The following is a 21726-nucleotide window of genomic DNA, read 5'->3' on the forward strand; positions in this document are numbered from 1 at the left end:
TTGGTCCCAGTTACTGTTAGTGCGATTTCTCCATGTAAAGGCATCACTGCCCCCATTCTGTCTCTGGGAAGGTTGGTTTGAAGACATGGAGAGTTTTGTTCCTGGTTTGATGGTCCTGATGGAGATATGGGAAAGAAGAAAGATGGGAAGAAAAAATGTTTTTTTTTTTAATCTGTGTACTTTATTGAACTATATGTGAACTATGTAATACTTTAATATGAAATCACTAATTTTTTTCGAGGTGTGTTTGAATAATAGTCAAAATAGAAAGTGGCAAATAGTATTGTATTGGTTTATTCTGGTTGGGTTGAACTGTATTTCTCCACTGAAATTTAGAGGCTCTGTGGGGTGGGATCTCAGAATCTCATTTAGTTCTGGCTTTTTGTTCAAGCTTCTGAAGGCTGTATTTGTTTGGTGAGGTTTACTGTATTGTAACAACAGTAATCTTAGTCAAGACAAATTTTTTTCTGGAGTTATGCTTTTAATGCAAGGTGCTTTGGACTTAACTAGATGGGAAATCAAATTAGTGGTTAAAAAAACCAAACCAGTAAGTTAGGAATCATTTTTCTTTCTTATTTTCCTTTAGTCTTCAATCAGTGGACTTTGAAGCTGTAGCTATTACAGTAAAAGAACTGGTCAGCTATGCCTTGACTATCAATGCGAACAACCACTTCTGGTTAATTATTCAGGCAGATATTTATTTTGGTAAGTGAAACAATGTCTGTGTTTAACATGTGTAGAGGAACCTTGCTGAGATTTGTTTGACATAACCCTCCTTGTATTTCCTTTTATGAAAAGAAGTTTAAGTGATAAATGAGGTTAAAATCTTCAGATGCAGTGGTGTAGGTGGATTGGTCTGGGAAGGTGTCTAAGTCCACAGCTAGCCTGAGCTTCTGATAGGTCATGCAGACTTGCTTTTAGGGTAAGGGAAACTTTGACAGTTACCCTTAACTTCACTGTTTTAGTGCAGGTCCTCGAGTGGTGTAATTGTGCAAAACCATGGCACTTCAGTGTTTTATAAGTGAATGGAAAGTTGTCAATAGTGGTTGCTTTTAAATGTGGATATCTGTGGCAAGCACATTTCTCTCTCTCAGGATTTTTCATAGAGGTGCACAGAGAGAAAGAAAGAGAAAACAATTTCTGTTTCTGCTCCTTGTTTTTCCTATGTGGAATGTGTTTGGAGAATTGTTTACCTGGGGTGATTGCTTGATTGGATTCTGGTGAGAATTGTTTGAGCCTGATGGCCAGTCAGATCCATCTGTGTCTGGACTCTTTGTGAACAGGGTCACAAGCTGTGAGTTAGATATGGTAGTTAGAAAAGTAGGTATGTAGTTTTAGTATCTTCCTTTATATAGGATTTTAATGTATTATAGCACAGTTATAATAAAGAAATCATTCAGCCTTCTGAACTGATGTTGGACATGATCACTTCTTCCCACTGGGTTCGCCTGCCTTTTACAATAGAGATCAGCTTCAGTGGAGCACAAGATGAGCACAGTGGAGAGGATCTGTATTTTATATAGGGAAGTATCAAGGGCTTGTAAATGAGGAAGCATGAGGAAGGGTTTTTAAATGAGGAATAGCTACAGCTTTATAACTCTTGGGGTGAGAGGAGGAGTCTTAATCCAACGTTCAGTGCTGTCATGTTACATGTGGGAGAGTGATTCAGGGTTATAAACCTGTTTTCCAGTGTTTATTGCCTGTACAAAGTACAGCAGCATCCCAGAAGGAGGACACTTACGTAGGGAGCCTCAAAGCTGGTACATGAAAGAACAGTGGTTGGAGCAGTGGCAAATACAGTGGTCTGTATTTCAGCAGCCATGGGCAAGCAGGCTGCTCCTGCCACAGAGCCCTGGGAGGCTGCTGCCTTCCCCACAGCTCAGGAAGGGCTTACTGGGAGTAGAAGTAGTGCTGAGCCTGAGCCATGAGAGTGCTGTTCTCTCACTCACTAAACTCAACTCCTTCACTACCCTGTGTGTGCTAAGCTCACTGAAGACAAACTTCCACTCTAAGGTTGATAGATTCAAGATCAACTACCTGAAAAAATAAAAAGCAATCCCCAAAAGGCAGAAATTTGCCTGTGGTGCTAGTTTCTCTGATTGTGTAGTTTTTCCATCTACCACTGTGTAACCACTTTGTGTGTCCATGCTTTTTAAACAATGAAACACAAGTAATTTTCCCAGTAGAATTCAGCTATGAGATATGCATCTGAATAATTCTATAAACACTTGATCTGAGTATTAAATAACTACTGTATTTACTTTTGAGACCTTATTTTGCTTTTTTCCCTTGGCAGCAACTAATCAGTATTCAGCAGCCCTTCACTATTACCTGCAGGCAGGAGCTGTATGCTCAGACTTCTTCAATAAGATGGTGCCACCAGATGTGTACACAGACCAGGTGAGCTAAAGTGGGATTTGCAAATCTCTCTTTGGATTCAGTCAGCATACTGATTCTGTGTAGAGACTAAACTGTCCAGCACATACACATTCCTGTAGCATGTGAGTTGTTACATCTTGATGCATTTAGGAATACATGCCCTCATCAGTCCTTTTTCTTTTTTTGGCTTGTTGCTTGAAAGCCTTAGAAAATCTGAGACTTCTCCTTTGCTGAATCACAGAAGGCTTTTCTGTTAGTTCATAGAGCCTGCAGAGCTGTGTGCTGGGAAAGCACTGTGGGACACAGTGGCATGGAGAGTAAATGGAAAAGCCCAGAGCACAATCACTGTGTGGTGTGACCAGCCCTGGCTCATCCCTGCAGAGCCACACCATGCTGGGCAGGGCTGGGGGCCAGACCTGCTCAGGACAGTGCAGCAGCCCTGCCTCACCAGCAGTGCTCCAGTGCTCACTTGAGCTCCAGCTGCTGAAAATATCTGGCTCCTGCTGTGCTGGAAATCTCTATAGTGATGAAGGCTCAGTTCATCACTGCATGTGCTAAAGCCTGGGAGTTTCTAGGCGGTAGAAGAATGTAGATAGCTGGTCCCTTGAATTTAAAAAGAAATTAATAAAAATTGCAGTTTGTGTTCCAAAGCAAGCATTTCAGAACATGTTTTGTTTTTAACCTTTCTGTAGGTGATAAAAAGAATGATCAAGTGTTGCTCTTTACTCAATTGTCACACCCAGGTAAGAGGTGAAATATGGCATTAACTAAAACATTTGCTTATAAATGTTTATATAGGGGATAAATTTAAAAAAAGACTGAAATCTGGAAGCAGCAGAACGCCGCAAAACTCAACTTCCCTTAGAAACGCAATCTGCAGTAGAGTAGATTTTGTTACCTTTGCTTCTAGGACAGTTATAGGACTAAAAGTAATGAGTAAATAAACACATACTTGGAAATGTAAAAAGTAGAAGTAGCCTAGGGGTGTTTTGTCCTACTTTTCTCTGATAATATAGACTTTTTTTTTTTTTTTTTTTTTAAGAGAGAAGGTATTTGTGGGGTATTGTTGGGAACCTGGCCTTGTTTTTCATAACTGCAGGTGCTATTGCTAATCCATGGGGTCAGTCACTCTTCAGGAAGTAACAAAGCTTGTACTGGGCTCTGCTTTAAAAGCTCTTAAATGCATTTGGAAACCTGGAAGCCAAGTCACTCCCTTCTGATCTGAGTCAATCCCCTTGTAGCTGTTGCTACTGTTCTGTCAGAATGATCTGTGTTCAGGTGCTCAGAACTTACTTGCCCTGGGAACAAGGTCTAGATTAGGTGTAGAAAAGGAGTGGAATGAACAAGGCAGTGTGTGGAAGGTTTGTCTGTGGGGAATTAAGGCTGTCAGAATCACTGAGTCTTTCCTTACAGGTAGCTATTTTGTGCCAGTTCCTCAGAGAAGTAGACTATAAAACTGCTTTTAAGGCACTGCAGGAACAGAACAGGTAAGTGTTTCAACAAAGTTTATAGACGCCTAAACACATTATTTGCCTGTGAGTCACAATATGTGACTCTGTCAGTTAACCTGTTTTGTCTTTCAGTCATGATGCCATGGATTCTTACTATGAATACATCTGGGATGTCACCATCTTGGAGTACTTGACATGTATCCTTTTGCTGGAATACCACATATACTGGATGTTGACAGCTGGGAAAAAGTCCAGTGACTACCTAAGTGACTTTTCTTGACTCATCCTCAGATCTCCACCACAAAAGAGGCGAGACAGACAAGCGGCAGATAGCAGTAAGTTAGCCCAGGGTGCTGGGATTTCTTTAGAGTGTCTTTCCCTCCCTGAAATCACCTCTGAAAAGGTGGTTTCAGTTCCAATTTTAATTTTGTCACAGTTCTTTTAGAGTCTGGGTGCTTACTTAAAGTTGTGGCTGAAGGGGTGGGGTGGTAGGGCATACAGGAAATAAATACAGAAATAAATCACCCATGGAACTAGTGCTGAAAGTGTCCTGAAATGAAACAGCTCTACTGGAAGGCCTCATACTGGTTGTGTCTCCTCTTTTGTTTCAAGATAAAGGCCATTGGCCAGACAGAGCTGAATGCCAGCAATCCTGAGGAAGTCCTACAGCTTGCTGCGCAGAGAAGGAAAAAGAAGTTTCTTCAAGCAATGGCAAAACTTTACTTTTAGGTTAATGCTGGAATAGTATTACAAAATGTGTAAAAGTGAAAAAATCTTTCAAGACTTTATTATTTTTAAAAATTCATTTAAATTTTTGTACAACATTTACAGTCTAGTATCTTTCTTCTTAGAAATAGATGAAATCTTACAATGAACCCCTTATTTTTACAAACTGTACAGAAGGCTGGAAGCAACTGCAGCTAGTTCCACAATGGCTTGTTTGAGAATACATGAATTCAAGTTTGCGAAGTTGTTGTGAGTGTAATGTGGATGTGGGTGGCACTTGATGCTCTAGTGCAGCGTTGTGGACTGCTCAGTGTAATGTAACACTTGTCCCTGGGTGTGCAGCACAGATAGAAGCATCATGAAAGAGGAAAGAAGACTGATGATACCCTTCCTTCCCAGTACTGCCCTTCATCACAGAAGTGACTCAGAGGTAGTGAATATTCTGAGGAAAACACAGTAGTTAATGCTGTTTATAAACACTGATAACATACAGCTCCACAGTTTAAAATACTGTTCCTATGACGTGAGTGGTTGTAGAGTACCTGTAGGCTCCCTTTATTCCAACCTTCTCCAGTTCTCATGCTTTTCTTTCTTGTTGCAAGTGGGTGGCTGGGGACTGTACTTCTTCCAGTTAGGGTTACTGCAGCAGCAGGTTCTTTGCTGGTACTCTTACCTGAGGTCAGTGATACACTAAAACTGAAGTTTATGGCAGGCCTAAAGGGCCTTAAACACATTAGCCTCCTGTGGAGCTGGGATTTGACACGAGGCTGGCTGCACTGTCCTGCACACGCGGAGTGGTTTCAGAGATGTGAACTGCTTGCCCATGGACCTGCACCTGAGCTGGGGGGACTGACTGACATGAGTGAGCTCTGACCTTACCAGGAAAAGAAAAAAGGTCAAGAAGAGGCAATACATACAAGCTGTCGATATTCTTCTGCTCATCTAACCCAATTTAAAGCAAGTCTGCCATGTAAGCTGAGTGGACAAATCTTGCCACCCAGCCCTATTTTAAAAAGTTCTTGAAAGTTATAAGTTAAGAATTCATGTCTCACCATACATCATGTCAGAATGGACCAAAGTGGTCCCTTGTGATAGCAGGGTGCAATACTCAGCTGAGCTCTTTTTGTCAAGTCTGTAGGAGGATGCTGGTCTCAAGTTTCCATCTGCTGTGTCTTTTATTGCCCAAATCTTTAACAGCAGTAAAGAGCATGAGTCACTTTTAGTGTGGTCTTGTTCTGAAGCACCAAGTCCTGTTTCCAAATCTGTTCATGACAATTGACTGCATTTCATTTCTTCTCTGTGCTTTTGGGAGGGGTTATTATTCCTCCTGTTGACACAGGTGATAACTGCCCTGGGGCAGTAGACACTACTCCACTGTTCACTTCTTCCTGTGTATTGGGGAAAGAAGACAACAGTTAATACCTGTGACAAGGTCTCCTTTTTTGTGGCAGGAGGAGGCAGCAGTGCTTCCTCACACAATTCAAGCGCTCTAGAGTCACGACACTGAGAAAACCAGTGACATTGCATAAAAAAGTTACAAACAGCTCTCCAGTACTAGTAATGCAAGTGTGTGCTGGGAGCATTAGGGTAAAGCACGTGTTGTTTATAGCATCACTGGTGGCTGGGCACTCACTCACTGAGGTGAGCCAGGCCAGGTGTGAGCAGGGAGGTGCTTTGGTCATTCAAAGCTGCCTCAGGACAAGGGATGTGTAATGAACTCTCAGCTGCCCAAACTGCACATCCACAGACCACTTACCAGCATGTCCAGATAGTTTGTGTGGGTCTGGATATTGTGTCGATCTTCTGCTGCAACCTTCTTGAAGTTCTTCAGCTTCACAGGGACCTTTTTTGCCACATTCACAAAAGGAACCATCCACTGTACACACTCTGAAATGCTGTCCCAGTCTAAGCCTGAAGGGCAGAACACCACAATATATTTAGAAATCATGAGGGAGTTGCACAGTGTTCCAATATGGCCATGAGTTAAAAAAACCACAGTAAATAATACTGCAGATAAAAATTCAGAAACATCCTCCCAGAAACAGCCAACATCTCCTTGTACTTGTTACTTAAAAGGGTGGTGTCTGGAGGGGGAATGGAGGTCACAAGGGTTGTTGTTGCTTTCCAGGGGAGGCTGAAGTGACTTGTGGTTTGAACACAAGATTGTTGGTCATGCTATAAAAACACACTGGGTGTTGCTGACAGACATGCACAACTGCTTGAGAACTACATTTCAGGAGAAAAAGTGGCCAAATACATAGCTAATCATCCCCCAAACACCTGGAAGTCATAGAGCAAATACTGGCCCAAAAGCAAGAACAATAAATGTTTCAATTCCTTAGCAAAAGCTGCACTGCTGGTGTTTCCTTCTTCTGAGTCTTTGTAACATCTGAAATAGTGGTAGGAATTGAAATTAGAAGGAAAAGAAGCACACAGAACAAATATTAGTGCCCATGTAGGCTTTGGTCTTTGGGAGCTTGGTAAACCAATACCATCTTAAGCAAATTTGTCTGTGACAGCTTCCAGAATTCCCTGCCCAACAAGGCCAAGCTTTGCAGGCATCTTACCTGAAGCTTTCTTAACTATTTCGATTGAGGTATAGTGGCAGAGCGCTGCAGCAGCTAGTGTTCTGTACTGGAAGTCCAAAGAATTCACATCCAGAATACACAGGTCTAAAAGCTGAGGACATGAAGAGTAACAAATTTTAACAAGCTGATACTTTAGCATGATTCTTTCTCAGACAGGGCTATGCACACAGCACCTCCTACAGCCTCTGCCCCAGAACAGGGCTGAGCTCCAGGAAGGTATTGTCTTAAATTTAAATACTACCTAGTGCAATATTTACACCACTGAGCTGCCCAGCTTCAGTAAGCCTCTCTGAGATCACAACACATGCCCATACAAACAGAACCACAGTTCTTCCAAAATAGTCAAAATACTCCCCAGGCTGCCTTCTTGGCAATTACACAGAAACACTGTTAAGGGCAACACAGGTAAAAACGGCCTAGAGTCCAAAATTATCCACCTTCCTCTCAGAGCTGTCACTACTGTTTACAGAATGCTGGAGTGATTAAAGAAATAAAATGGATTTTTTATTTTTCCAGCATACAGAAAATTCTTCAAGTATGTAAAAGCAGGGAGACAAGAAACACAGGAGTAATTGTCCTTAAAACTGAATTTCTTTGGTGGAGCCAATCTTGCACATTCCTTAACAAAGTAACAGGTGAGTGGGAAACAAGGGAACACTTAGGACAAAGTGGCTTTCAGCAGTGCTTGTCACTGCCCCAAGAATCATTTTCCAACATTTTACTACCTACCTGGGCAATTTGAATGAATTTTTCCTGAGAATACTGAGGTAGCAGCACTTTTGGAACATCCTTTAGAGCATCCACTTGAAGATAGAGGTTCAGCCAAGAGACAATTGTCACTGGACAGAGTTCCCATTTTAAAGCCTGCAAATATTTAACAAACAGTTAAGTGCCTTAAACCACTCAAGGATAGTTTCGTGCTCTGATTTCTTCCTATACCTCTCCTGAGATTACTGCACGTATCCTAAAAAGACACTAAAAATTATTTATAATTTCAAGTACAAATATTCGTTTTAGGTTTCATTCTCACTGCTTTTTGAAAAGGCTGTACGAGGATCAGCACAAATCTGTATCCTTTCCCCTGTGCAGTTGGATTTTATAGGTCTTCTCCATTCAGAAGCTGGGAAATTAATATTATTTTGTCAAGCTCTTGGGCTAGCTGTGTGAACCTGCAGCTCATATCTATTAAGGAAGAATAAATGTATAGTCCTGCACTGGTAAAGATAGATCCTTTCCAACACAAGGAGCATCAAGCAGTGTGAAGTTTTTGCCTGTCTCTCCAGAAGCCCTTGTTCCTGGACAGCAAGGGACGCTGCCACGTGCAGTACATTACAGTGACAGCATTCCAGCCTGCCTGTGGCTGGCTGCACTGTTGAGAGCTTTTACATTCACACAAGCATGAGAAATCTGCCCTTTTCTACCAGTCAGGGATTGCATCCCAGCTACTGTGTCAGAGGTCCACGCACACACAACAAAGGCTTCACTATTGTGCAGAAAAAGGGACAGGTTCCTTTTTCTAAGCTAGTAAGTGACATTAAAACACAAGGCTCAGCTGGAGGGTCTTTCACCCAGTACTTACAAACACAGCAAATTATTACCTTTAACATAATAAGTTCCATTCTTACAATATCTTCTTCACTGCAAGCACCATCAGTGACATAAGCAAATTCCTGTATTTTAGGAGCGTAGATTTCCTTTAAGGGGAGGGAAAATGAAGATGAGTGTATCTTAGAGTTCTAAGAAAGGCTGAGAAGATACTGGGATATACTTTTCTGTCCATATTGACATGTTAACATCTCTTATGCTACAACAACGGTTTTTCATTATATGAACTGACATGAAACTTACAGGATAAGGAGATAACATATAACCTACTTGGATTTTAGTAGCTGTTGTACAATGCAATGGACTTATTGCAACTCTTCGAGCTTCTGGGCAAATAAATACTGCCCAAACAATCAGAACACCCTTTCATTTATAGATCTTTCTACTCAGCCATTCCAATACTGTAAAAACATACATCATCCCAATTCTCCTACAGATGGCTGACTGGTATGTTAGCAATGTTAGTGCTGATGTAATTGCATAAACTAAAAAAAATAAAAAGAGAAAAGCTAAAAAAAGAGAAAATCCCACAACCAGCCACTGCAACTGTCAAAATCCATGGTGCAGACAGTCAAGGAAACTTGCTAAGCCAGTCATGCCAGCTGGGGCCAAGCATAGTTTAGTGTGCAAGTAGAAGAGAGCTTGCCAGCAAAACTGCTTCTCTACTAGCTGGCTCTGTGACCACCATGGCACCACGCACTTCCTTAGGACAGGTGACTGCTTGTAGTGTACAACCTTGCTTTGGGAACCACAATGACATCTGGGGGTTCCAAGATAACAAGTTTTAATCCCAAGTTTTCCTGTCAGTCTAGCCCACTATGCATTATCCAAAAGTATGCTCTTGGCCCATGGATCTAGCACACAATGTAAGGTATCACCATCGCTGCACTTAAGACTCACACTCCACTAAATGGAGGATATTCTAAGGGTATCAGCCTGATGTAAAGGCAGTTTGAGACTTAGGCTTGGTTTTGGTCAAGTCCCACAACCATTCCTGAGATTGTTTGCCAACTGCTGTATATTTGGAAAAAGACAAGACAAACCAAAACTACTTCTAGCACATTTGCATGCCTTTTAAGTTTATGTGGTCTCCTTCCCTGCTGCTGGAGAAAGGGAGGACAAAAACTACTCTCAGAGAGACTGACAAATGCACAACTGAAGGAAGAGAAAAACATTTCCCCTTCTGATCTTCAGTGTTGTACATACACCCCCAAGTTCAAAAGATTCAAACATGAAATAATTGTTATCACTGTCTTTTTAGTTACTCCAAATTCAATATCCTCCTCCCTGTAACAGAGCTTCTTACCTCAAGTTTGGAGGCAATAAATAATGAGGTAATTCCTATGAGCTGAAGCATGCTCTTGTTAATGTTCTTTTGTGTCAACATGAATCTATCAAAGAAGTCTTGAGCTAGGTAGAAGGTTTCCCGGTGGAGTGCATACACCTCACACACCTACAACAGGGGAAAAAACCCAAAAGTTTTCTGTTATAAAACTCTGTATACACACATCAGAGTATTCAAGCTTTAACAGCAAAATGCAGGTTCATCTTTTGCACACACAAAGCTTCACATACCAAAGTACAGTATGATGCAGTGATTAGCATGGGATTGGAAAAGGTATTTCCTATGTTCCCACCTAAATGTGAATTGCCTATGATGTACTAACAGACTTTCAAGAAATATTTTTTCCAAATTAAACAGCAACCATTTTTCCACTGAAAGAAGAAAGCCTGTTGAGGAAAAAATCCCAACAAAACAGCAACACCTACACATACACACACTAATTACCTTGATTAAGAATACTCTCAAGCCTCAAGCTGAAGTCAAATCCTCACTGAATTCCCAATAGGTCTGTCCCAGGGCAGAGCCACTAAAAAATCAAAATCTTTGGCTCTACAGCAAAGAAGCCTGGAAGCTCCTGCTGGAGTGGTCTCTGCTGGCAGGCCAGGAGCACTGCCTGCAGCCCCTCAGGCACACCAACAGCCTCACTAAGCAGGAACAAAACTGCAGGAGCCACCATCTGCTCCATCCCATTGCTAGTTTCCCTGGCAGGGGGAACTTTTAATACTCGCATTGTATCAAAGTGTTTCAAATGCCAGTTCAATGAAAAAAAAGAAAGGAGAGTGCCCAGACCTGGAGATCTTACGGAGAGCCTTACTTTTTCATCTAACCTCTAATTGAACTGGGAAGGGCTACCACATATCCAGCTCATCTGCAACTCCATACCCCTTTCACAACTAGAAAGCAGTTAAATATCTATTAATTATTTGCAATCTACATGCAATAAAGAACAAGAACAGAAAAGGCTATCCAAGAAATAGATCACAGATGCTTCATTATTTTACTTGGATACAAAGTCAGAATATGATCTCACTACTACAAGCTATTTCCCAAGATACGGTTGGGAGCTCATTTGTAAATTAAAGCCCTTCCTGACCACCAAAAATGCAACTGATTGGCAGAAATAGCACAGCCCCAGTCTTTTAAACCTGATCTATTTGCCTGATAATTGATGTCTTACTCTGATACTATTAACGACTGCTCCAAAGAAGATTCAGAACTAAAACTGTATAGGTCAGGCCCATCCATAAATAAATAGCGGAGTTTCTAAAGAAGTGTATTTCCCAAACATAGTAACACATGGTCATGTTAAGCAGTATCTGTTAAAATGTTACAGAAGACTGTTAAGAACTACTGAAGAGCTCTAAAAGCTGCTCGGATTTAAATCCACTGTGGCATATAGAACCACTGAGCTGGACAAAAGCAATGCCCTTGTTGATATTTTTGTTTGGAAGTTGGATGATTTCCTAATTCAAGATTAAAAAAAAAAAGCAACAAATTAATTTAATGGCGACATGCAAATTCCACATAAGAGGAACTAGTGAAGCACACAATTGGAACAGTTTTTTTATTCAGAGTGTATTTAAAAAACACATTAGTTTTTCTTTAAATCCCTTGCTAATATGATTTATTTGTAACCTTTTCACATAAGAAGCTGTCTGTATCAAGAAGCTTTACCTGTCAGCCATTGATTTATTCTGCTCTCTTCCTATGATAAAATTGAAAATTTGCTATGAAATCAGAAAATAGCATCATGGGCTGACACTCGAGAGCTCTTGACATGGTCAGGGTCATAAATACTCAACAGATGCAGTTTTTTCATGGCTTAGACACAGTCTACCCCAATAAATTAGAGATCCATAATTTCAATACAAGTGTCTCTCCCTTGCAGGATGTAGGGTGCCATGAGCAAAAGTTAAACACTACTGTTTACTGTCCTGGGGCTAAAGTTCAGTGCCTCCTGCCTGGGAAGGCCCCAATGTAGCTGACCAAGAGGATCAAAAGCAGTCACTTGTTCTGTTGCAAAATAGTTTTGCCACTTTTTATAACTGTACATGTTACTATTAGATCTTTATGTAAAAGCTGTGCTTTTACCTGCCTACTTCACAAGCATAACACGCAGCAAAGTAACTAAAGGTACACACCTCTAAGAGCCAGTCTAGCAGTATCGATCTCATGTGAGGTTGCAAACTAGAATGTAGTGATGTGAAGTGTTTGCAGTGAGCATATCTGTTCTCCTTTGTCAGGATGTTGAGCCAGACATCTTTGGAATTTCCCCAGCTATAGAATAAAGTTACACAAAGCATTAATAAGTATATACACAATTCATTTAAAAAATTAAACACATTATTTATAATTTACAGACATTCAAAAACAAAAATTCCACATACTATAAGATCCTTATGGTAATCAGAAAACTGCAGGAATATTTGGAACATTTTACATCACCACAACAGCAGCTTGCCAAGATCACCAATAAGTCCAGTTCTACAGAACAGGCAGTAAAACTGAACATGTGCCTCTCAAAGCTGCACGTGCAACTAGAGTTCCCTATTTTGCCAAGTTTGGTGGCTGTTCAGAGAGCAAGATAAAACCAAATCCTTCCCCTAAAAAAGGACAATATACTCCTCCTCAGGAAACACAAAGCATACACAAGTTGTCCAGTTTAGCTTGAGAAAAACTGGAGATAGTGTTTAAAACTCACTCATCCGTCCCTTTATTTCCTAGCTTACTTCAAGGCTCAGAAGCAAGCTATTTAGAGAAAAAATGTGTTCTTCTTTATTGCTAACTTATAATTTATTAGTGTTCCAGTCTGTTTGGGAAGATGATGCCTATATCATCAATATGGCTTTATTTGTAATTGTTATTATCAATCCATATGGGCTTTTTCTTAGACACACTTCTTATCCTGCAGGTACTAAGAGGAAAAGCATGTTAACCTATGAAATTATTATTTCCTACTGAAATTTTTGGAGTTCTGTATTTACCTTTCCCCAAGCAGAAGCAGAGAGACAGAGCTGATCACTGGTATTGCCTACAAATTTTAACCCAGCTCAGTTTCATTCTGTTGTCCTCATAAGTTAGAAGTTGGAGAGATATTTGCTTGTTTAATACACAACTCTCCATTTAAGCAGGCAGGCATTGAGAAATGAATTATGATCTTCTTACAGCAGTTAGGGAAGGATGGAGAAGGCAGGAGAAGTAAATTATCCTCTTATTGAGCTAATCAGAAAGGATGGAGTTCAGCTTTACCAGATGCCTGTCAACAACAGGATTAAGCACCTTGCATGGAACTCTGTATCTGAACAGGTCTTTGAGGTAAAGCATCACCTGGCAGCATCTTGAAGTTCGGATCCAGTTTGGGCCAGCACAAAAAACCCACCAAGGTATATCTAGAAAGGTTTGCTTAAAGTAGTGCTATCTGTTCTGCTTCTCTTCTCATTTACCTTGGGAGAAGTTTTCCTTAACACATTGCAGTAAATTTACCACCTCTTGCATTAAACCCCAAGCTGATGCAAACAGCAACTGGGTACTTATCTAATACAGCCTAATGTCTAAGAAATTCTGAAATTGAAAACTACAATTTAGTCAGCTAAGCTTTCTCTCTACAGAAGGGCAACTGTCTAGAACTGTGACTGCACCAAGCACATTGCATTAGCAAGCTACCTGCACAGTGATATTGCCACAAGTTTATTTGAGCATTTTAAGTTCTTTAAGAAAATTTTGTTAAATATTTTTTGGCCACAGTTCCAATAGCACTGAAAGAAGTTTTAGTTTAACTATTATGTGCCTCTTAACCCTTAGAGTGTCCATTTATAAAAGGACAGCTCTGAAACACGAAAACTATCTGTCTGGTGTGTTTATAAGATCAGGGAAAAAAAATATTCAAACAACCAAACCCAAGAATTTCTGTCTTTTGCTTGTACATCAAATCTTTTGTGAGATGAGGAGACAAGTAGAGGTATGTATTATATAAGCACATACAACAGATTTTATTAGAGTAGTTCAGACATTAACAATTACTGCATCTGTTAAACTTACTTGAGTTCTGGCAAAGGTGATGGATTTATGAAGAGGTTCCTGAATCTATATTTTTTGAATCTCGAGAAGTCAGTGGTTACTGATTCTTTGTGAGGTGTTTCAATAATTATGCAAGGTGAGATGCCTCCTGTTATCGTGGGGGGCCAACAACTCTGCAAAATAAACAAGGTACCTTTTAAATGCTGAGTTTACTATGAGAGCAAGAAAGGCAAGGAGTAGATTACAGTAACAGCAACAATATATGTAATGTACATTAGTCTTTCTAGATCTCAGCATTGATTCAAGTATTGAAACCAAGAAAGAAGAAAATTAAATGCCAACGAAACCTTCCATAGTCAAGATGGAACATGTATAAATAAATTGGATGCATTTGGGAACTCAGCTTTGAGGAAGATGACCATTCTTTAGTTTATGAACCCACAAGTAGCCTATCCATTGCTTGAAAAGGTTGGTTACAGTACAAAAGGCAAGGACATTAATTGCTACTAAAACACAGGACATTAGGTTGCTAGTCCTATCTACTTATCTATTCAGAGGGAAGAGAAAGGAGGGGGTGGAGGTTTTACTGTCCCTCAGTGGAAATTCAGCAACTTGTTATCTTCCAGTTTAGTGCTCCAGAGAGGAGCCACCCATTTCAGCTCCAGAACTAGATACCCACTGAGCAAGCAGCAGCTGTGATCTCTCTCAGCTTGCCAATGCCAAATATGGGATGCAATGACTCAAAATGAGAAGACTGCAAAGGTATTCCCACAGAAAGCCTTAGAGAAGGAGTTCTAGATTTCTTTAGTTAACTGTAACTTGTTTCACTAATGCTTATTTGGTTGTACGTAACCAATAAGGAGGTATCAAATCCCTGGAGCACATGCAATGATGTAATGGCTGACAGCCTTCAAAATGATGTTACAGAAGTTCAATTATTTCCCTGTAGAGTTGAGAGGGAATCCCATTCACAAAGAGTGGCAACACCTGTCCCTGAACACAGAAGCTTTTCCTGTACAGCTAACTTGCAAGGTAAGCTACACAGGATTCCTTAGTGTATCTAAACTTATTTATAATCAGACTGAAGTACTCCAAGAGTGAAGTTACATACTCCAGCAGAACTGACCTTAATGCATGCAACCAAGAGAAAAGGGAGGTCCTACTCCTCCTTTTCTCCTGCGATCCTCACTACCCAAGTTCCACCCAATGCTTGTCAGACCCTCTGCTGGGTTGATTTAATTCACTAACCTGGCAGAACTTTAACTTATTTTCTAATGCCAAATTAGCAAGATGAACCTGCCTCCTGCTTTATTCAAAGAATGGAGCGAGGCAGGGGATGGAGTGCACAGCCCGCTATCAAGGAAGAAGAGACAGGGAAGCAGGATTTCCCCCTTTCAGCAAAGACAAGTTGTAACACTTAACACTTAAGTTTCACCCCAGGTACAGCTGATGTACTTATGAAGCATTTTTTCCTACTCAAGATTTACAAAGACAACTTCACAGTCAGAAGAGTTTTGTTTCACCATAGCTGTTAGTCCCATTTACTATACAAACAGAATAATTATAAACAATATCGTTTGCAAGAGAAAGTTATAATATTTTACTAATCTGCTTTACAATACAAAACCAAAAGGTCTGTCAGTTTTAAGAGCTTCCTGTGTTAGTAAAAACACATTTCTAAATTGATTTAATAATCGAAAGAACTGTTAAATGAAAGTAAAGATGGTCTGCATAGTTATGAATCTTAACTAAATGGCCATGAAACCACACCTAAAGTTAAAACAAGTGCAGTGATCTTGTTTAGACTTGCCTCTAGGCCCTACCTGCTTTGTATATGGAATTGTTCTGAAACATCTGGGGTTATTCTCTTTTTTTTACCTAATCTTACTCTGCACTGGGTTTTACATTGAAGGATCTTTTATCTGCAACCAAGTCATGTGTAAAAACTGATAAAAAGGTGCTAAGCTCCCATAGTTTCTAATATCTAAAAATACAAACTTCCCCTATTCAATACTTTCCGGTGTGGAATGCATGATTTCACACCCACCAACATAAACCAGACTCCCTTACCTAAATTGAAAGGGTATTCAGGACTGAATTACCTTAATTTCATATTGATGTTTTTTAGCAATTTTTCCATCTTCTCTTTTCTTTATCTCCTGCTGAAAAGAGAGACACACATCAATACACTAACAGTGACCAACACACCCTCCTAAAGCTCAGGCAAATTCTTCCTACCCCTGCACCACTTTGTAACTTGACAAAGTAAAGACTGTCCCATCTAAACACACTAGAGAGTTTTCAGAATCATCCAGCTTTCCAAGCTGCTCAAATTGCTCACCTCTGCTGTTCTCCTTTTTCTGGTCTGGAGATAATCTAGTGCTTGCAGTTCTTGTGGAGCCTCTTCTGGACAGGACAGTGGCTGCTGCTGTTTGGCTTGCAAACGGCTACTGTAAAGAGCAAAGAGTAAAAAGACGTTAGAAGAGCTCCAGTTGTTAGATTTGTACTTGCAGTAGTTAGTATTAGTAAGATACTCTTAGTACAATGGTAACAGCTTACCTGCGCCTTGACATCTTCTTTGGGCTACAAGATCTCTACCTGGATCAAAGTAATAGGATAAGCTCAGTTAGTGCATCCTCACAAAAGTAGAACCAAGTTCCCTACTTTGTGTTATGAACTCATCACAAAGAGCAGCATGGTTCACACAGCTCAAACAGAAGGGCACAAGTATTCCACTGGCCTGAGGAATGCCCAAGCAGAGCATGACTGTGGTATATAAGCACACGCAGCTCCATGTCCTGCTGCAGGATGTCCAGGTATGCCAGCAGTTTAGCGCAGGCTTCCTGGGTGTGGGGGCAGGGAAGTTGTAAAGGGACATTTCCCACACAAGAGGATGTGGGGAGTCCTTGGGGCTGTGACCCCTCTAGTCCCCCCACACCCTCCATTCCAGGCACCCACAGAGACCCACGTTTTGACGCTGCCGCTCCCTCAGGGGCGATGCCCCCCACACCTGCCGGGATGGCCGGGCCGCGATGGGCCGGGCGCCGCCGCCCGCGCTCCCGCCGCGCCGGTTCCGCGCCAATTTCCAGCGAGCGGGGAGGCGGCGACGGCCTGTGCCGGGGTCACGCTGGGCTGGGGGCACCGCCGGCGCCCGCTCTCCCCTCCCGAAGGGCCGATCCGACACCCACCCGCTCCCGAGGGTGCTGAGGGGACGCGGGAGGGGCAGAACCGCCGCCCCGCCCCCCCCGCGCTCCCGCCTGGCTGAGAGCGCGGCTCCCTCCAAAACCTGAGGGGGAAGGACGGGGCTGCCGAGACGGCGCCTCACACGCGGGGACACCCACCCCCCGCCGGGACACCCCTCAGCGGGACCCCCAGTGCAGGGACTGGGGCTGTGAGGGGATGTCCCCACAGGCACCCCGCTCCAAGGGCCAGGGCGGGGAGCCGGGTCCCGCCGGGGTGCGGCGCAGGCGGGCGGTCGGGGTCAGCCCGCCAAGCTGCTCGGCCGGCATCCCCGCCCCCAGCACGCCGGGCTCCCTCCAAAACCGGGCAGCCCGCCTCCCGCGGGGCTCTCCGCGGTGGGGTGGGGGGCAGCCGATGGCGGGATCCCGCCGGCACCTCGGCCCACCGCAGTGCTCCCTCCGGGAATGCCCGTCCGGACCATCGCTACTCTCCACTCCCTGAGGATGGGGCCGCCCCCGGCAACATCTCCCCCCAGGCTCTCCTCAGCCACTCTCCCTCCAAAACGCTGCCCGGGCGGGCGAGCAGCCCGCCTCACCGCTGCCGGTCACGACTCCCGGTCACCGCTCCCGCCTCACGGCTCCCAGTCACACCAGCCCCCCCACCCCCACCGGCACCGTGTCTGCCGGTACCGCCACCACCACTACTATCATCAGCGCCATCCTCAACACTGCCACCGCTACCATGATCATCGCTACCATCATCACTGATGCCATCATTAACATCATCATCACCATCATCATCATCATTATTATTATTATCATCATCATCGCCCAGCCAGCCCCCGTGCTCACCGGCGGGACCCCCGCACACCTCCGCCGCTGCCGCCCGGGCCGCGCTTCTCAGCTGGCGCCGGCGCCAACCCGCTATATAGCGCGCCGGGCCCGCGCTGCGCATGTGCGAGGGCGGCAGGCGGCTCCCCCGCCCGTCCGCCGCCCGCGCCCCGCTCGCCCCAGCGCCGCCCTTGTGCCGCGGGGCCGCGCCGACCCCCGCGCCCCCCGGAATACCCCGCGTCCCGGCCCGGCTGCCCCGGCTCCGCCGGCACAGCGGCGGGCAGCGCCGGGAGGAGCGCTGCCTTCGCTGCCGCCGCCCGCTGCATCGGCACCTCTCCGCCGCCCGGCCCCGCTGGCGGGGGGCACCCCCGACACCATCACCCCGCTCCGGTCCGCTCCATCGGGTCCCGGGTCCCGCCGAGACAGCGGCGGCTCCGCCGGCGGCTCCGCGCGCCCAGCGGGGCTCAGCCCGCCCGCCCCGGGGCGGGGCCGCCGGCGGAGCCGCCAATGGGAGCGCGCGGAGCCGCGGCAGCGTGCGGCGGCCCGGGATGTAAACACGGCCCCGCCCGCCCGCCCGCCCGCCGCGGCTGTCAGCCCTCCGCGGCACCAGCCTGCCGGGCCCTCCGCCACCCTGCCGGGCTGATACCGCACCGACACCCCGCACCATGCACGGGGGTAGCCGGCGGCAGCCGCGGGCTGTCATACATCCCACTGCACGAGGGCGGCGTGGAGAGGAGGCTCAGGAATGGCCTTATCGCTCTCTACAACCACCTGAAAGGAGTTTGTAGCCAAGTAGGGGTCATCTTCTTCTCCCGGGTAACAAGGGACAGGACAAGAGGACAGAGTCTTAGGCTGTACCAGGAGAGGTACATTGGACATTACAGAGAATTTCTTCTCAGAAAAGGTGATTAGGCATCGGAATGGGCTGTCCAGGGATGTGGCGGAGTCACCATCCCTGGAGGTGTTTAAGACTGGTTATGGCACTTAGTGCTACGGTCTAGTTGACATGGTGATGTTCATTCAGATGTTGGACTCGATGATCCCCCAGAGGTCTTTTCCAACCTAATTATTTCTGTGATTCTGTGCCAGCTGAAGACAGGCCTCCCCCGAGCATAGCCTCCATAACATCAGGTGGACAAACCCTATCTATCCCCTACAGAGCAGTTTTCCACGCTTTCCAGCTAGACCCACCACTGCCCCTCAGGGTCCCGCCGTGTCCAAGGGCAGCCTGGCCCACTGCAGGAGCACCTGCCCCGCAATCCCCTTCTCCAGCAGATGATGCTGGAGCTTACCCTCAGTGCCAACACACCTCCTCTTAAGATCACTCAGTGGTTGCGTGGAGTTTTCTTAATACATATTCCAAAACAACCCCCCAAAAAAATCCACATTATCCCAAAAGCAACAAAACCCCACACCACCACATACCTAGCAATGCTGTAAGCAGACACTTTTCTTCAAAACACCTAATGCAGGGCATCCACAGCCATTTAGCTGATAAGGAGCAACTGGCACTTTCTCACAGTGCTGAGCACACGTACTGCAAAACAGCACAAAGAGAAGCCACAGCTGCCTTCAAGTAAATCCACATCCTTTTTTTTTTTTTCCCACTTATTTTTCATTTCCCAAGTGTAACATTATTAAAGAGCAAACATAGGTTTTGCCTCCAGGTATGTAGTATAATAATTAAACACAATAACCAGGTGCTTACCCTCTGGCAGCTTTGCCATTTTGAAGGGCAAGAGAAAAAGCACTGCAGCCCACCAAGGCAGAGATGTCACAATAGGGTTACTGACAGCAGTTTAACAGGTCCCAAGTTTTGGGCACCAAGGGCCATCTCTCAGCTGTGTTTCCTTACAGCACCTGATGAAGTGGGGCCAACAATTCCTGCAAACTTCAAGTAAAGCACTGACATGTGCAAGATGAGCATTGCAGCCAGCCAGCCACCTCAGCTCTGCAAAATGTCTGTTCTAGACCTTGTCTAGATGAAGAAAATCTGCTAGTTGTGGCTCAAAAGGAATGCAAAAAAAGCCCAAAACTCACTGTCATTTAAACAGTCTTTTGTCAACTGAATATATTGCATCAGCTCATTCCAAGAAATCTAACCCATATCATAGTCCAGGATGCCTGCAGTAGACATGCAGGTATCTCTTTTAGTTGACTTCCACTGAAATCCACCAGCAAGATGCATCTTGTTGTCTGGAAGTTTATCTCCTACTCCACTGACTACAGAGAAAAGGTGGTACCCTGAATTTGGGCAAACTTGACCTAACTGACCTCCTGCCTTTAGCTGACTTGCTGAAGTTGAAATACTACCATAGATAATTTGTTAAAAACTACTGAAATTTCAGCTATCAAGAGAAGAGAGATAAATTATCATTTTCCCCTAAAACACCTCTAGCCTTCAGAGATGCCTGATGATATGTTGGCATGCCTTGTTGGCAACCAGGCTTCATGTAGCAAAGTGGGTTTGGTACATCAAGAATAAATTCCATGGCACATTGTGAAAGAAGAATACTGTAAAGGGAATGGTAGCTAAAAATTGAATGGGTCAAGTTGGCCATGAATAGGTCTCAGCACAAAGACTCTAATGATTATGCTGCTCATTTTTCTAGACCTTTTGATGTGAGCTGCTGTAGGTCACCTGCCACATTGTTCTGGTTTTGATTCAGTAGTGTAAAATGCACCAGGTCCCATGAGCATTCTTCATCCTGCCAGCAACTTTTCCCATAAATTTTCATCAGTAAAAAAATCCCACAGAACAACCAACCAAACCAAACCAAAACCCCAGAAGCTAATGTGCAATCAAATCCTGCAGCAGACAATGAAATTATGATTTTAATGCAAGCTAATACACAGACCTTTTGATGTGGCAATAAAGCTGAAGTGGGTTAGTCTACACTGGAACATTTCCAAGAGGATTGACACATAGTACATCCTATTTCACTGTGTGGATGCCTCCTTAGAGAGGATGAATGTAAAATAAGATTTTTTTTTAAGCTGAGAAGCGTTTGTGTTGGGATCTGGCAAGTCCTTTTAGATATCTAGTTGTTTTCTTTTTTTTTTTTTTTTTTTTTTTTTCACAATTACCACTTGTAGGTATGTTCCAGAGAAGGTGTTAAGGCCTTCCTTACAAGTTTACACACCTGAGGTTTTTTTTTCTTGGTTATCCTTTTATGGATCTATTTGAAGGACCCTGGAATCTACGAAGGATCTAAATTGCACAGATCTAAAGCTATGAGGATCAATCCAATTACTGTGCGCTCAGTACTGCTCTTCTGCCAGGGAGTTTCTGAATCCATTTGGTTGTTCCCAAGGAAAGAAGTAGGATTTCATTAGAACATTTGCACACAACTCCACTGTGATCTGGCACAAAAATAATATGGAATATCATGTCCCATATTCCTCCTACCTTGCAGTAAGTATATTGTAAACCTGACATCTGCTTGTGCTGTCAGGTTTTGTCCTTTTCAGTCACAGCCATTTTGTCAAAGCTGTTCTGTAAGGTAGTTAAGGGCCCGTTCTTCTGTGGATGATCTTCACTATTTTTAAGAGGAATTTTAAAGTTATTTATGGCTCCAGCTACATAGCCTAAACAAAGCACCGTT

At 43.8% G+C, this 21726-nt stretch overlaps 2 protein-coding genes across 6 annotated transcripts in view; one reads left to right on the forward strand and one right to left on the reverse strand.

Annotated features, from left to right (window-relative positions):
• INTS8 (integrator complex subunit 8) overlaps positions 1–4654 on the forward strand; it is a 21898-nt gene extending 17244 nt beyond the window's left edge. The window contains exons 21-27 of the mRNA XM_053975617.1: positions 587–705; positions 2297–2400; positions 3072–3122; positions 3793–3866; positions 3963–4027; positions 4122–4165; positions 4443–4654. Coding sequence (XP_053831592.1) covers positions 587–705; positions 2297–2400; positions 3072–3122; positions 3793–3866; positions 3963–4027; positions 4122–4165; positions 4443–4559 — 574 coding nt within the window. The 3' untranslated portion in view covers positions 4560–4654. The remainder of the gene's footprint in view (positions 1–586; positions 706–2296; positions 2401–3071; positions 3123–3792; positions 3867–3962; positions 4028–4121; positions 4166–4442) is intronic.
• Positions 4590–18435, reverse strand: CCNE2 (cyclin E2). 5 transcript variants are annotated; one of them, XM_053975645.1, is made up of 12 exons: positions 18356–18435; positions 16671–16709; positions 16453–16561; positions 16214–16273; positions 14133–14284; positions 12236–12371; positions 10056–10202; positions 8743–8838; positions 7874–8008; positions 7124–7235; positions 6313–6467; positions 4590–5944 (listed from the first exon to the last, which is right to left on the reverse strand). In XM_053975645.1, the coding sequence occupies exons 2-12, from the start codon at positions 16682–16684 to the stop codon at positions 5843–5845; spliced, it is 1218 nt and encodes a 405-aa protein (XP_053831620.1). In that variant the 5' UTR covers positions 16685–16709; positions 18356–18435; the 3' UTR covers positions 4590–5842. The 5 variants fall into 5 exon arrangements, with proteins under 5 accessions (XP_053831620.1, XP_053831636.1, XP_053831604.1 ...); XM_053975661.1 differs by lacking the exon at positions 18356–18435 and adding an exon at positions 18143–18199 and having other exon boundaries at positions 16214–16270; XM_053975629.1 differs by lacking the exon at positions 18356–18435 and adding an exon at positions 18143–18199.
• Positions 18436–21726: the final 3291 nt, after the last annotated feature.

This window comes from Vidua macroura, chromosome 1 (genome assembly GCF_024509145.1).
Source record: "Vidua macroura isolate BioBank_ID:100142 chromosome 1, ASM2450914v1, whole genome shotgun sequence".
NCBI classification, from domain to species: Eukaryota; Metazoa; Chordata; class Aves; order Passeriformes; family Viduidae; genus Vidua; species Vidua macroura.

Excerpts from the sequence above, each read along its gene's own strand:
- CCNE2 (XM_053975645.1), bottom strand. Across the intron at positions 8,839-10,055 it reads TTATTGCCTCCAAACTTGAG|GAAATCTACGCTCCTAAAAT; the intron begins GTAAGAAGCTCT and ends CTCCCCTTAAAG. Across the intron at positions 7,236-7,873 it reads AATTCATTCAAATTGCCCAG|CTTTTAGACCTGTGTATTCT; the intron begins GTAGGTAGTAAA and ends TCATGTCCTCAG.